The sequence below is a fragment of the Budorcas taxicolor genome, chromosome 10, assembly GCF_023091745.1.
Source record: "Budorcas taxicolor isolate Tak-1 chromosome 10, Takin1.1, whole genome shotgun sequence".
Taxonomy (NCBI): domain Eukaryota; kingdom Metazoa; phylum Chordata; class Mammalia; order Artiodactyla; family Bovidae; genus Budorcas; species Budorcas taxicolor.
The window spans coordinates 71,240,997-71,257,971 of NC_068919.1; the positions used below are offsets into that span (position 1 = coordinate 71,240,997).

General features: G+C 37.2%; 1 protein-coding gene across 3 annotated transcripts in view; it reads left to right on the forward strand.

Moving 5' to 3' along the window:
* Positions 1-16,975, forward strand: part of MNAT1 (MNAT1 component of CDK activating kinase) — a 233,937-nt gene that overhangs the window by 141,232 nt on the left and 75,730 nt on the right. For all 3 annotated transcript variants that reach the window (XR_008199997.1, XR_008199998.1, XM_052646731.1), the window contains one exon: positions 3,851-3,972. Coding sequence is in view for 1 of the 3 variants with exons in the window: in XM_052646731.1 (XP_052502691.1) it covers positions 3,851-3,972 (122 nt within the window). In the remaining 2 variants the exon portion in view is untranslated. The remainder of the gene's footprint in view (positions 1-3,850; positions 3,973-16,975) is intronic.

The window sequence follows — 16,975 nt, forward strand, 5'->3', positions numbered from 1 at the left end:
TATTTCAGCCACATAAATGAGCAAATTAAATATCTAAAACCCATTTTTAAAAATTGTGGTAAAATATACATAACATAAACTTTATCACTATTTTGAAGGGCATTTACAATGTGCACCCACCATTCATTTCTAAGATTTTTTTATCTTCTCCACTTGAAACTCTGTACTCATTTAAATACTAATACTCATTTCAATACTAACTCATCCCTTGCCTCCCCACAGTCTCTGGCAGTCATCATTCTGCTTTCTGTCTCTATAATTTGACTACTCTAAGAACCTTATATAATTGAAATCATACAATATTTGTCCTTTTTGTGACTGGCTTATTTCGTTTGCTTAGCATAATGTCTTCAAGGTTCATCAGTGGTTTAGCACATATCAAATTTCTTTCCTTTTTAAGACTGTATAATATTCCATTATTCAAGCTGGATTTAGAAAAAGCATAAGGACCAGATATTAAATTGCCATTTGTAAGATCATTGAGAAAGCAAGAGAATTCCAGAAAAAAATCTGCTTCTGCTTCGTTGACTATGCGAAAGCTGTTGACTGTGTGGATCACAGCAAACTGTGGGAAATTCTTAAAGAGATGGAGATACCAGGCCACCTTACGTGTCTCCTGAGAAACTTGTATGCAGGTTAAGAAGCATCAGTTACAACCTTACATGGAACAACTGACTGGTTCAAAATTGGGATAAGGGTCCAACAAGGCTGTATATTGTTACGCTGTTTATTTAACTTATTTGCAGTGTACATCATGGGAAATGCCAGGCTGGATGAATCACAGACTGGAATCAAGATTGTCAGAAGAAATATCAGCAACTTTATATATGCAAATGATACCTCTCTAATGACATAAAGTAAAGAGGAACTAAAGAGCTTCAGTGAGGGGTGAAAGAGGAGAGTCAGAAAACTGACTTAAGAGCTCAACATTCAGAAAACTAAGATCATGGCATCCAGTCCCATCACTTCATGGTAAATAGAAGGGGAAAAAGTGGAAGCAGTGACACATTTTCTTTTCTTGGACTCCAAAATCACTGTGAACGATGACTGCAGCCATGAAATTAAAAGACATTTGGTCCTTGGAAGAAAAACTATGACAAACTTAGACACATACTAAAAATCAAAGACATCACTTTATCAAGAAAAGTCCGTATAGTCAAACTTAATGGTTTTTCCAGTAGTCATGTACGAATGTAAGAGAAAGAAGGCTATGCCCTGAAGAACAGATGCTTTTGAACTGTGGTGTTAGAGAAGACTCTTGAAAATCCCTTGGACAGCAAGGAGATCCAACCAGTCAATCCTAAAGGAAATCAGTCCTGACTATTCATTGGAAAGACTGATGTTAAAGCTGAAACTCCAATACTCTGGCCACCTGATGTGAAGAGCTGACTCATTAGAAAAGACCCTGACGCTGGGAAGGATTGAAGGCAAAAGGAGAAGAAGGCAGAAGAGGGTGAGATGGTTAGATAGCTCACTGACTCCATGGACATAAATTTGAGCAAACTCTGGGAGATAGTGAAAGACAGGGAAGTCTGGTGTGGCATTCCATGGGGTCACAAAGAGTCGGACACGACTTAGTGACTGAACAGCAACAAAATATTCCATTATGTTGTATATCCTATTCATTAATTAATTGATGGAAACATGGGTTACTTTTATCTTTTGGCTATTGTGAATAATCCTGCTATGAGCATGACTGTTCAAGTTCTTGCTTTCCTTCCTTTTGGGTGTAACCAAGAAATGGAGTTGTTAGCTCATATGGTAGTGCAGGTGCAAGTGTTAGTTGCTCAGTTGTGTCCGACTCTTTGCGACCCCATGACTGTAGCCTGTCTGTTCCTCTGTCCATGGATTTCTCCAGGCAGAAATACTGGAGTGGGTAGCCAGTCCCTTCCCCAGGAGATCTTCCCAACCCAGAGATCGAACCTGGGTCTTCTGCATTGTAGGTGGATTCTTTGCTGTCTGAGTCACCAAGAAAGCCTGGCTCATATGGTAATTTTATATTTAATCTTTTGAGGAATTGCTATCTGTTTTCCATAGTAACGCCATTTTACATTCCCATCAGCAATATACGTGAGTTCCAATTTCTCCACATGCTTGCCAATACTTGTTATTTTATGTGTTTTTTGTTTTTGTTCTGGATAATAGGCATCCTAAATAGCTGTGGGTGTTAAGTGCTACAGTGGGGCCCTCTGTATTTGTGGGTTCCACATCTGAGGATTCAGCCAACCATGAAATTCCATCTGGGTTTGGTCAATTTGTGGATGCAGAACCCAGGGATGAGGAATCTGGGGATGCAGTAGGCTGACTGTACTAGTGTGCCACTTTATAAAGAGACTTGTGCATCTGCGAATTTTGGTATGTGGATCTTGGCACCAGACCTCCCCTCCACCCCTAGAGATACTGAGGGATGACTGTATATCATTATAGTTTTGATTTGGATTTCCCTAATGACTAGTGATGTTAGTCATCTTTCCTTGTGCTTATTGGCCATTTGTGCATCTCTGGAGACATGTTTTTTCAAGTCCTTTCGCCAGATTTGGTGATGGACTTTTGAGGTCCCAGTGTCAGAGAAGCTATTAATATTATGTTAAACTAGATAAGATAATGTTACAGTATATTTAAGTTGTTGAAGAGAAAAACCATGAGTCATATACAGACATCTTCATTGTCTCATTCGTCACTGCCTCAGCTGTACTTGTAAGTCATGGTTTTTACCTTTTTTTCCTCCTCCTTTAAATAAAAGAGAAAACAATTGTTTTACGTATCCAACTTAGTAATATAGGGGAAAAAGAAAAGGAAACTAAGGGAGGTAATAAGAGAAATAAATTAAAAATTAGAAAATATTGGAACTAATAACTGTAAGAACTAGTTTTTATTAGAAAGTTAGGACATAGAGAAACTGATGAGAACTATACCAAGAAAAGTAACAGAACTATAGTTAGAATCATAAAACATGGACTGTAAAAAAATACACATATTCAAAAATTAGAATTCTATGCTCAGATTATAAATACGGAAATCTCAATGTAATGGTGCTATGTTGCTGAGTGGCATTTTATTTTGTATATCTTTAATCAAATATGGTCTTTTAATTTTAGTTTTCCAGTAGTTCTTTTCAGAAAAAAATGCGGATATTTTATCCAACTTAGTTTTTAGCATAAACTTTTCTCATTTTGTGTGTGTGTGTATGTGTAAGTAGACATCAAATACACACATTTGATAAGTAAGTTTACTTCCGTTATAGACTCAGAATAGACATTTCTGTAGCAAAACTTTGCACATAATAATTTCATTACTGTGCTCCCTATCTAAGACTTCCAAGAAAGCACAAATTATCAAAATTATAATAGGAAAATGTGAGAATAGATTATGCTTATATATTGGTGAATTCTGCCATTGACATCGGGCTTCCCTGGTGACTCAGATGGTAAAGAATCTGCCTGCAATGCAGGAGACCCAGGTTCGATCCCTGGGTCGAGAAGATCCTCCAGAGAAGGAAATGGCTACCCACTCCAGTATCCTTGCCTGGAAAATCCTATAGACAGAGGAGCTTGGCAGGCTATAGTCCATGTGATTGCAGAGTCAGACATGATTGAGTGACTGATACTTTTCACTTTGACCATTGACATTGAACAACTACTCTTTAAGGCTAAATTTGAATTTAATGATGGATTTGGTTTTCTTCCTTTAAATTATTTGTCTCTGTGTGTTAATGCAGATTTCAGTAATGTAATGAAAAACAGGTAATATTTTTAACGTGAGGAAATTTAGCTCATCTTTAAAAACTGCAAATAAGTAGTAATATGAGAGTAATATTTACAAGTATTATTTTCTTTCCTTTTTCTAACAGGGTCAGCATATTTCATTAGCACCCATTCAAAAACTTGAAGAAGCTCTGTATGAATACCAACCACTGCAGATAGAGACATGTGGACCACAGGTTCCTGAGCTTGAGATGCTAGGAAGACTTGGGTAAGTGTCTAGAAGAACTTTTCATTGAGGAGCTGATGTTTAGGGCTTTGTTGTTTCTGTTTTTAACTGACACTTTAACATTGTTAGATTCTGAATTTATAGAACTTTACTCTTTTGTGAGAAATGAATGGTGCTTAATACTAAGTTAATATATTACTTTTTCCTACTGTCTTATTAGGTCTTTTGAAATTGAATTGTACTAGTTCCCTTTTAAGGATGTCATTGGCAGACATACTGAAATAGCTCTTCATTTTTGCTCACTTTGTATTTTTTAGAAATAGGGGCTTCATTTATTAATAGTCAACTGTAAGCCATGAAAATAGAATTGAACTCCTTGCCATGAAAAAGAGCAGCTTTACTATCAGTTGTGTACAGTGAAATTATATTTATGAGAAATGAGCTGTAAAATATATTTTGTCAAAGGGTATGATATAGGACTGGCCTAATGGCTCAGAAGCTGTAGCATCCATTTTGGAAATGAACCTGGGGTTATGACTTTTGTGAGCCAAGTAGATAATTATATTTTGTCTTGGGGGAACAAATGGTTATTTGTGTAATTGGAAAGTATAGGTACAAACTTTGTTGAATGGAGCACATTGGATCTTGATCTGCTGTCTCAATCTAAACTATTGAATAATCTGAAAAGTTATTTCTTAATAAAATAAAATAGCTTTAAGAATATAATATGAAAAGAAAATAATGAATACAGTGAAATGAAGAATAAAAAAAAATGTTGAAAAGGGCCCCAACAACAAAAAGAAGATAGATGAAACAGATGGTAAAACCTACACGCATCTTCAAAACCACAACTGCAACCTTGAACATAGTGCATTGTATTTTGCATATGAACATGGAGGCTCCAAGTTGAAATTACTGTTAGAATCATAGATAATTTACTTATACACTATTTTCTTTAGTTTTATAGTCTCTTAAAAGTCCTGTAACCTCCAAGCATAAAGTAGAGAAGTAAAACGAAGCCTAAAACCCCCAATTGAGTTTGTGATAACAAAAGTATTAAATAATTGGCCCCGTTCTTGCTGATAAGCTCATCAGAGGTATTCTTTCTGATATTGCAGTTTTTACTTCTAGCATTTCTGTTTCACTCCCCTTTGTAATCTCCATCTTTTTGTTGAAATTTCCTATTTGTACATATTATCCACTTTTTCCACTAGTTCCTTCAGCTTATTAATCATGTTATTTTCAAGTGCCTCTTTGATAGTTTCAGCGTGTCTGGGTTCAATTCTGTTGATTATTTTATGCCTTAATAATAGATTTGTTTTTCTTGCTTTCTTGTGTTTATTGAAATTTTGTTTGAATATTGGATAGTTTGTGCAACGAAACAGTAGAGACTTGAGATAAATAAAATCGATGGCTAGAAATATTTATGTCCCTTTTCCTGTCAGGCCATTAATGTAGAGTTGAGTATCAAGTCTGTAGTTTGACCTCAGTTTTGTTGTGCCTGAAGTTATCATCCATGTATCATAGGCTTCAAATTCTTCCAGCCATGATCTGTTGTGCCTAGTATGAGGCCTGGAGTGCTGTAGGGTTTTTCTTACCTAAAATTTTATTTGAATCTAAATAAAGGATACAGGATCATGATTTTATTTTGTTTTAGTGGTTGGGGAACTTTCAATTATTACTATTTAGAATATAGTTAGTTCCAGGATTCTAGAAGTATATTTTCGTCTCTATCAACAAAGACTGTGTAATATATTCTGTATCCACAACAGTTAAGAGGACAAACTGTTTAGATTACCAGTTTGTATGTATTTCACGATTGACTATAAATTTCAGCTTTCTGTGGCTAACTGGTGGAGAAGTTTCTAGGTCGTCAACAGTGATGTCAGAATTCCTAAAGAATCATTGACTTTTTCTTGATGTAAAAGTATCTACCAAAATAAAATGTGTCTCACACCTTCCTTCTCTCCAGACTTTTATCTTAAGAAATGGATTGAATTCTATACAGACAATTTCGTTTTGGGAACCAGAATTAATTAGCTTAGGTGGTCTCTTTGGTGACATGTTATGACTTCATACTTAACATTTGCCAAAATAAATCCTAAATTGATTTCTTATTTTACTAGTTCATTTTCTTTTCTGGAGTTATTATTTGAAGCCATATGCTTTCTTCTTTTTTAATAATTACTATAGATATAAGATGTAATCTGATTTTCAGAAACACTTGGAAAAAAATGGAAGAAGTTGCTCAGTGAAGTGACTTTTCAAAGAATAATTTGGTATCTACAGAGGTACTACTCTTAAGGTACAAGGAATATAAACTTTAGTTGACTTAAGGTTTAGTAGTTACATGTCTCTTCTAAGGTTTGTCCATATCTTTGTTTCTTTGTTATAAGATTGCATCTACTAAGCCTAAGGTATCCCTTTACAATGAGCTCTCTTCCTTCCCATAAAACTCTTAACTTCTATTCTTCTCTTTTACTGTTACAACAAATTTTCCATTTTATATTATGTTATCCTATAGAGGAGACAAGTTCAGTTTCTCTAGAAGCAAATAGAGAATTAATTAACTACCTAATCTCCACTTCTTATATCTGTTTTGAAATCTGTATGACATGATGAAGTTAAGAATACTGCATTTTGTAGCTTCACATTAGTTGGTGCAAAACTATGGATGTAGACACTTGCAAAATAGTTTTAATTATATAATTTTGGGAGTATGTGGAATAAGGTCTTAGGAGGCATTTGTCTTCAAAGAACTACATTTGTGTCATGTATAATTGGAAAAAGGATAAAATTGAAAGTACATTGCCATGAGATTTTAGGAATTTTTACTGGAATTTTTCCTAAAGTTAGTTAAACTTGGGAAGTAGATGAAGAATAAATGAGAATTTCTCATTAAGGAGGGTATTATGAATATATAATAATAGTTCAGATTGCACTGGCAGTATTCTTGAGGTTTGCTCAAGGCAATATGTAAACATGTTTTATTAATTCTGTGCTAGTGGGAGCAAGCATTGGAGAAACTTAACTGCTAATTAACATTCCCCAGACTGCTGCTTTATTGGGTTAGTTTAGTAAAGTCTTGTTGATTGGCATTGTGAAAGTGTCTTTCTAATAATCAACTGGCTTTGTAGTTAATATTTTACTACTTCCCAGCCAAAGAAGAGTATTTCCCTTAACTAATATAAACTGCAAGCATTTATCAATTTAATTCATCGTATTATTTAGTCAAATATCACTGCCATTTTAAATATCTGACTTAATTAATATGAACTTTTCATTCATGAACCTACTACAGAAATAAGGACAAACGTTTTATAGGATAAGCTATAATCTTTAAGCAGGATGTATATTTTTCACTTTTCCTTATTTGTGAATTTAAGTGGACCATTTGCTACCAGATTGCTGTAGAATTAAATTTTTATCTTCATTTCTGTAAAACACTTTTGTATGTTTCTCTGTGGTAGAATGTTGTATCCAAGTGCATACATTCATTTCTGTCTCTTCTGTTAACATAACTGATGTAAGTTCCATGCTATCAACTATGAGAGCTTTAAATAGACAAACTGTAATAGTTTAATATCTAGAGTCCTTCCTAACCAGTTGATGAGATCATTTTCTTATTATTGTGAAATCAATTGTGAAAAAAATTGTGGCCGTAATGACAGTATTAGATTAACTCAGTTAACTAGAACCTGGTGATAATTAGAAGAAAGTTTCATGTTTGATCTCCATCAGCACCTGTCAATTTTGTTTTCTTTTGTGGCCATAGATGACATAGATAAAAATCAGATTGCTGAACAGAAGTAACTGACCTGTTGAAAATCTATATGGTTATTGGCAAAGCAATTAAAATGTTCATTCTTCAGGGAATAGGATAGGGTATGTTGCTAAGTCGCTTCAGTTGTGTCCAACTCTGTGCGACCTCATCGACAGCAGCCCACCAGGCTCCCCCGTCCCTGGGATTCTCCAGGCAAGAACACTGGAGTGGGTTGCCATTTCCTTCACCAGGATAGGGTATAGTTCCCCTAAAATAGAAGATCCACCTATCTACTTTCATCATAACCCTGGAGATTTTTTGTCTTCCTTTCTTTTTTCCTTCTTTTCTTCCTTCAGTTCTTTCTTTCTGTCTCTTTCTTTCTCTCTCTCCCTCCCCCTCTCTCCCTCCCTTCCTTCCTCTGTTTTTCTCTCTCTCTCTCACTCCCTCCTTTTCTTCCCCCTTTCCTCCCTTTCCGTCTTTTGAAAGTTTACTTGATTTAGAGTATTAGGTATACAGCACTGTGAGTCAGTTTAACCTATACAGTGTATTAAAAAGCATCACTTTGCCAACAAAGGTCTGTGTAGTCAAAGCTGTAGTTTTTCCAGTAGTCACGTATGGATGTGAGAGTTGGATCATAAAGAAGGCTGAGCACTGAAGAACTGATACTTTAGAATTGTGATGTAGGGACTGTAGGGAGATCAAACCAGTCAGTCCTAAAGAAAATCAACACTAAATATTCATTGGAAAGACTGATGCCAAATATCTAATACTTTGGCCACCTGATGCAAAAAGCTGACTCATTAGAAAAGACCCTGATGCTGGAAAAGATTTAAGGCAAAAGGAGAAAAGGGCAGCAGAGGATGAGGTGGATAGATAGCATCTTTGGCTCAATGGACATCAATTTGAGCAAACTCTGGGAAATAGTAGAGGACCGTGGAGCCGGTGTACTGCAGTCACAAACAGTCAGACACAACTTAACAACTGAACAATAACAAATAAATATTTAGATTATTTTCCATTATAGGTTATTATAAGATATGAAACATAATTCCCTATACTATACAGTAAATCCTTGTTGCTTATCTATTTTATGTATAGTAGTTTGCATATGTTAGTCCCATATTCCTAATTTATCCCTCTCTGTTCTCCTTCCCCTTTGGTAACCATAAGTTTGGTTTCTGTGTCTGTGACTGTGTTTCTCTTTTGTCTCTGGATTGATTTGTATTATTTTTTAGATTCTACATTGTAAGTGTAGAATATATATATATATATATATATATATATATATATATATATATATATATTTGTCTTTGTCTGAATTAGTATGATATTCTCTAGGTCCGTCCATGTCACAAATGGCAATATTTCATTCTTTTTTATGGCTGAGTAATGTTCCATCGTGGGTGCATATATATCCTTAGGTGTAAGATTGCTGGATCATATGGTACTTCAAAGTACTGCACAATTGCACTCATCTCACACTCTAGCAAAGTAATGCTTAAATATTTCCAAGCCAGCTTCAGCAATATGTGAACCATGAACTTCCAGATGTTCAAGCTGTATTTACAAAAGGCAGAGGAACCAGAGATCAAATTGCCAACATCCACTGGATCATGGAAAAAGCAAGAGAGTTCCAGAAAAACATCTATTTCTGCTTTATTGACTATGCCAAAGCCTTTGACTGTGTGGATCACAGAAAAGTGTTTAAAATTCTGAAAGGGATGGAAATACCAGACCACCTGACCTGCTTCTTGAGAAATCTGTATGCAGGTCAGGAAGCAACAGTTAGAACTGGACATGAACAACAGACTGGTTCCACGTAGGAAAAGGAGTACATCAAGGCTGTATATTGTCACCCTGCTTATTTAAGTTCTGTGCAGAATACATCATGCAAAATGCTGGGCTGGAAGAAGCACAAGCTGGAATCAAGATTGCCGGGAGAAATATCAATAACCTCAGATATGCAGATGACACCACCCTTATGGCAGAAAGTGAAGAGGAACTAAAGAGCCTCTTGATAAAAGTGAAAGAAGGGAGTGAAAAAGTTGGCTTAAAGCTCAACATTCAGAAAACGAAGATCATGGCATCTGGTCCCATCACTTCATGGGAAATAGATGGGGAAACAGTGGAAACAGTGTCAGACTTTATTTTTTGGGGCTCTAAAATCACTGCAGATGGTGATTGCAGTCATGAAATTAAAAGACGCTTACTCCTTGGAAGGAAAGTTATGACCAACCTAGACAGCATATTAAAAAGCAGAGACATTACTTTGCCAACAAAGGTCCATCTAGTCAAGGCTATGGCTTTTCCAGTGGTTATGTATGAATGTGAGAGTTGAACTATAAAGAAAGCTGAGCACTGAAGAATTGATGCGTTTGAACTGTGGTGTTGGAGAAGACTCTTGAGAGTCTCTTGGAAGGGGACTTCTGGTAGGAAGATCCAACCAGTCCATCCTAAAGGAGATCAGTCCTGGGTGTTCATTGGAAGTACTGATGTTGAAGCTGAAACTCCAATACTTTGGCCACCTGATGCCAAGAGCTGACTCATTGGAAAAACCCTGATGCTGGGAAGGATTGAGGGCAGAGGAGAAGGGGACGGCAGAAGATGAGATGGTTGGATGGCATCACTGACTCGATGGACATGGGTTTGGGTCGACTCCGGGAGTTGGTGATGGACAGGGAGGCCTGGCATGCTGCAGTTCATGGGGTCGCAAAGAGTCGGACATGACTGAGTGACTGAACTGAACTGATGGTAGCTCTATTTTTAGTTTCTTTAGAAACCTCCATATATTCTCTATAATGGCTGCACCAACTTACTTTGCAACAGTGTAGGAGGGTTCCCTTTTTTGCATACTCTCTCCAGCATTTGTTATTTGTAAGCTTTTTGATGGTAGCCATTCTGATGTGTATGAGGTGATACTTCATTGTGATATTGATTTGAATTTCTCTAGTAATTAGCAGTGTTGAGCATCTTTTAGTGTGGCTGTTGGCTAGCTGTATGTCTTCTTTGGAGAAATGTCTGTTTAGGTCTTCTGCCTATTTTTTGATTGGGTTGTTTGTCTTTTTGATACTGAGTTGTGTGAGTGGTTCGTGTATTTTAGATATTAACCCCTTGTTGGTTGCATTGTTTGCAAGTATTTTCTCCCATTTAGTAGGCTGTTTTTTCATTTTATTTATGGTTTCCTCTACTGTGCAAAAGTATTTAAGTTTGATTAGGTCCCATTCATTTACTTTAGCTTATTTCTTTTGCCTTGGGAAACTGATTTTAGAAAATAATGCTACAATTTATGTCAAGAATGTCTGGCCTGTGTTCTCTTCTAGGGATTTTAATTTTGTCATGTCCTATATGTTGGTCTTTAAACCATTTTGAGTTTATTTTTGTTTAGAGTTTGAGGAAGTGTTACAATTTCATTGATTTATATTTAGCTGTCTAGCTTTTCCAGCCACTCACTGAAGAGACTATCTTTTCTCATTGTATATTCTTGCCATTTTTGTTGCAGATTAATTGACCTTAGATGTGTAGGTTTATTTCTGGGCCCTCTCTTCTGTTCCATTAATCTACATGTCTGTTTTTGTGCCTGTACCATGCTCTTTTGATTACTGTAGCTTTATTGTCTGAAATCTGGAAGGTTTATGCCAAACTTGCAGCTACTTTCCTTGGTCATTCTTTTGCTCTTAAAAATTGATTAATTGGAATTTTATATGTCACAAATTTGAGATGAGATATTGAACATATTCTAAAAATTTTTTGTTTTAACATTCGCGTTGTCTTCCTCCATAAGCCTTCTTCATTGTTGCCAGAGGAAACTTTCTAATATATCAATCTGGCCATGTCTCTATATTAGTAATATCCTTTAGTGGCTCGTCATTATCTGCATAATCTGACTCCTGTCTACCTTCCTAGCATATGCCCCAGTCCTCTCATCGTGGTGTTTCTTAAGAACCTTATGGTGTCTCACAGCTTTGTGCCATTGCTTGTGCTGTTTCATTTCCTTAGGAAACTCTTTACCTTTATGATTGTGGCATAGCCTCAGTAATTTCTTTACCTCTTAGCCCTATGTATGAATTTTCAATTGTCTGTTTTTGCCTTACATTCTCTTTTCTACTGGAGTAATATTTTTACTCATTTTTATGTCAGCCATATCGTATGATTACTAACCTTCAAAATTTAAAGTTTATCTTACATTGTTTATGCTGTGAAATTATTCAAAATAATGATATTTCCTTTTTTTTTCTTTTTTGGACTTTTTATGGGCATCATTGATTTTGTACCTGTTTTTCTTTTAATTCAAATGTTGTTGATTTAAAATATTATGTTAATTTCTGGTTACAGCATAATGATTGAGTATTTTTATAGATTGTATTCCCTTAAAGTTATTACAAACTAATGGCTATGTTTCTTTTTGCTGTACAATATATCTTTGTTCCTTATCCGTTTTATACATAATACCTTTTTTCTTTTTAATTTATTAATTTTTTATTGAAGGATAATTGCTTTACAAAATTTTGTTGTTTTGTGTCAAACCTCAACATGAATCAGTCATAGGTATACACATATCCTCTCCCTTTTGAACCTCCCTCCCATATCCCACCCCGTTCCACCAATCTAGATTGACACAGACCCCCTGTTTGTATTTCCTGAACCATACAGCAAATTCCAATTGGCTACCTATTTTACATATGGTAATATGTTTCCATGTTACCCTTTCCATACATCTCACCCTCTCCTCCCCTCTCCTCATGTCCATGAGTTTATTCTCTATGTCTGTTTCTCCATTGCTGCCCTGTAAACAAGTTCTTCAGTACCATTTTTCAGGATTCCATATATACATTAGAATATGATGTTTATCTTTCTCTTTCTAACGTCACTCTGTATGATAGGTTCTAGCTTCATCCACCTCATCAGAATTGACTTAAATTTGTTCTTTTTTATGGCTGAGTAATATTCCATTGTGTATCAGTTCAGTTCAGTTCAGTCACTCAGTTGTGTCCGACTCTTTGTGACCCCATGAATCGCAGCACGCCAGACCTCCCTGTCCATCACCAACCCCCGGAGTTCACTCAACCTCATGTCCATCGAGTCCGTGATGCCATCTAGCCATCTCATCCTCTGTCGTCCCCTTCTCCTCCTGCCCCCAATCCCTCCCAGCATCAGAGTCTTTTCCAGTGAGTCAACTCTTCGCATGAGGTGGCCAAAGAACTGGAGCTTCAGCTTTAGCATCATTCCTTCCAAAGAAATCCCAGGGTTGATCTCCTTCAGAATGGACTGGTTGGATCTCCTTGCAGTCCAAGGGACTCTCAAGAGTCTTCTCCAACACCACAGTTCAGAAGCATCCATTCTTTGGCGCTCAGCCTTCTTCACAGTCCAACTCTCACATCCATACATGACCACAGGAAAATCCATAGCCTTGACTAGACGGACCCTAGTCGGCAAAGTAATGTCGCTGCTTTTGAATATACTATCTAGGTTGGTCATAACTTTTCTTCCAAGGAGTAAGCATCCTTTAATTTCATGGTTGCAGTCAGCATCTGCAGTGATTTTGGAGCCCCCCAAAATAAAGTCTGACACTGTTTCTACTATTTCCCCATCTATTTCCCATGAAGTGATGGGACCGGATGCCATGATCTTCGTTTTCTGAATGTTGAGCTTTAAGCCAACTTTTTCGCTCTCCTCTTTCACTTTCATCAAGAGGCTTTTTACCTCCTCTTCACTTTCTGCCATAAGGGTGGTGTCATCTGCATATCTGAGGTTATTGATATTTCTTCCAGCAATCTTGCTTCCAGCTTGTGTTTCTTCCAGTCCAGCGTTTCTCATGATGTACTCTGCATAGAAGTTAAATAAGCAGGGTGATAATATACAGCCTTGATGTACTCCTTTTCCTATTTGGAACCAGTCTGTTGTTCCATGTCCAGTTCTGACTGTTGCTTCCTGACCTGCATACAGATTTCTCAAGAGACAGGTTAGGTGGTCTGGTATTCCCATCTCTTTCAGAATTTTCGACAGTTTATTGTGATCCACACAGTCAAAGGCTTTGGCATAGTCAATAAAGCAGAAATAGATGTTTTTCTGGAACTCTCTTGCTTTTTCCATGATCCAGCAGATGTTGGCAATTTGATCTCTGGTTCCTCTGCGTTTTCTAAAACCAGCCTGAACATCAGGGGAAGTTCATGGTTCACGTATTGCTGAAGCCTGGCTTGGAGAATTTTGAGCATTACTTGACTAGCATGTGAGAGGAGTGCAACTGTGCGGTAGTTTGAGCATTCTTTGGCATTGCCTTTCTTTGGGATTGGAATGAAAACTGACCTTTTCCAGTCCTGTGGCCACTGCTGAGTTTTCCAAACTTGCTGGCATATTGAGTGCAGCACTTTCACAGCATCATCTTTCAGGATTTGAAACAGCTCAGCTGGAATTCCATCACCTCCACCAGCTTTGTTCATAGTGATGCTTTCTAAGGCCCACTTGACTTCACATTCCAAGATGTCTGGCTCTAGATGAGTGATCACATCATCATGATTACCTGGGTCGTGAAGATCTTTTCTGTACAGTTCTTCTGTGTATTCTTGCCACCTCTTCTTAATATCTTTACCACAATATCTTTACCAATTCATCTGTTGATGGACATCTAGGTTGCTTCCATGTTCTAATTATTGTATACAGTGCTGCAATGAACATGGGACACATGTGTCTTAGTTTTGATTTCCTCAGAGTATATGTTTAGGAGTGGGATTTCTGGGTCATACGGTGGTTTTATTCCTAGTTTTTTAAGGAATCTCCATATCGTCTTACATAGTGACTGTATCAATGTACATTCCCACCAACAGTGCAAGAGCATTCCCTTTTCTTCACACCCTCTCCAGCATTTATTGTTTATAGACTCTTTGATGATGGCCATTCTGACTGGTGCGAGGTGATATCTCATTGTAGTTTTGATTTGCATTTCTCTAATTATGAGAGATGTGAGAGTTGGATTGTGAAGAAGGCTGAGCGCTGAAGAATTGATGGTTTGGAACTGTGGTGCTGGAGAAGACTCTTGAGAGTCCCTTGGACTGCAAGGAGATCCAACCAGTCCATTCTGATGGAGATCAACCCTGGGATTTCTTTGGAAGGAATGATGCTAAAGCTGAAGCTCCAGTACTTTGGCCAACTCATGCAAAGAGTTGATTCATTGGAAAAGACTTTGATGCTGGGAAGGATTGGGGGCAGGAGGAGAAGGGGACGACCGAGGATGAGATGGCTGGATGGTATCACTGACTCGATGGACGTGAGTCTGAGTGAACTCTTGGAGTTGGTGATGGACAAGGAGGCCTGGTGTGCTGTGATTCATGGGGTCACAAAGAGTCGGATATGACTGAGCAACTGAACTGAATAATGAGAGTTGTTCAGCATCTTTTCATCTGTTTGTTAGCCATCTGTATGTCTTCTTTGGAGAAATGTCTGTTTAGATCTTTTTCTGACTTTTTGATTGGGTTGTTTGTTTTTCTGGCATTGAGTTGTATGAGCTGCTTATATATTTTGGAAATTAATCCTTTGTCATTTTTTCATTTGCTGTTATTTTCTCGCATTCTGAAGGCTTGTCTTTTTACCTTGCTTATAGTTGCCTTTGCTGTGCAAAAGCTTTTTAAGTTTGATCAGGTCCCACTTGTTTACCTTTGTTTTTATTTCCGTTATTCTAGGAGGTGGGTCATAGAGGATTTTGCTTTGATTTATGTCATTGAGTGTTCTGCCTATATTTTCCCCAGGATGATTTATAGTTTCTGGTCTTATATTTAGGTCTTTAATCCATTTTGAGTTTATCTTTGTGTTATGAAGTGTTGTACTCTTAGCGACCCCATGGACTATAGCCTACCAGGCTCCTCCGTCCTTGGTATTTTTCAGGCAAGGAAAAAAAAAAAAAGAAGTGTTGTAATTTCATGTAATTTTACATGTAGCTGTCTAGTTTTCCCAGCACCATTTATTGAAGAGGTTGTCTTTGCCCTATTGTATATTCTTGCTCCTTTGTCAAAAATAAGGTACCCATAGGTGCATAGGTTTATTTCTGGGCTTTCTATCATGTTCCATTGGTCTATATTTCGGTTTTTGTGCTAGTACCATACTGTCTTGATGACTGTAGCTTTGTAGTGTAATCTGGAGTCAGGAAGATTGATTTCCTCCAGCTCCATTCTTCTTTCTTAAGACTGTTTTGGCTATTCAGGGTCTTTTTTGTTTCCATATGAACTGGGAAATTTTTTGTTCTAGTTCTGTGAAAAATGCTGACTTAGTGAGTCCTTTGGACTACAAGGAGATCCAACCAGTCCATCCTAAAGGAGATCAGTCCTGGGTGTTCATTGGAAGGACTGATGTTGAAGCTGAAACTCCAATACTTTGGCCACCTGATGTGAAGAGCTGACTCATTGGAAAAGACCCTGATGTTGGGAAGATTGAGGGTAGGAGGAGAAGGGGATAACAGGGGATGAAATGGTTGGATGGCTTCACCGACTCAATGGACATGGGTTTGGGTGGACTCTGGGAGTTGGTGATGCACAGGAAGGCCTGTCATGCTGTGGTTCATGGGGTCACAACGAGTTGGACACAACTGAGTGACTGAACTCAACTGAACTGAACTAATGTTGAAGTAAGTTCCTTCTGTGCCCATTTTTTGAAGAGTTTTAATCATAAATGGATGCTGAATTTTGTCTAAGGCTTTTCCTGCATCTATTGAGATGATCATATGGTTTTTTCATTCAGTTTGTTATTATGGTGTATCACATTGATTGATTTGTGTATATTGAGGAATCCTTGCATTCCTGGGATAAACCCAACTTGATCATGGTGTTTGAGCTTTTTGATATGTTTTTGAATTGTTTGCTTAAATTTTGTTGAGGTATTTTGCATCTATGTTTATCAGTGATATTGGGTTGTAGTTTTCTTTTTTTGTGTTGTCTTTGTCTGGTTTTGGTATCAGCGTGATGGTGGCCTTGTAGAATGAGTTTGGAAGTGTTCCTTCCTCTGCAATTTTTTGAAAGTTTTAGAAGGATAGGCATTAGCTATTCTCTAAATGCTTGATAGAATTCTCCTGTGAAGCCGTTTGGTCCTGGGCTTTTGTTTTTTGGGTGGATTTTTGATCACAGCTTTAATTTCAGTGCTTGTAATTGGGTTGTTCATAATTTCTATTTCTTCCTGGTTCAGTCTTGGAAGATTGAAGTTTTCTAAGAATCTGTCCATTTCTTCCAGGTTATCCACTTAATTGCCGTATAGTTGTTCTTAATAGTCTCTTATAATCCTTTGTATTTCTGCATTGTCTGT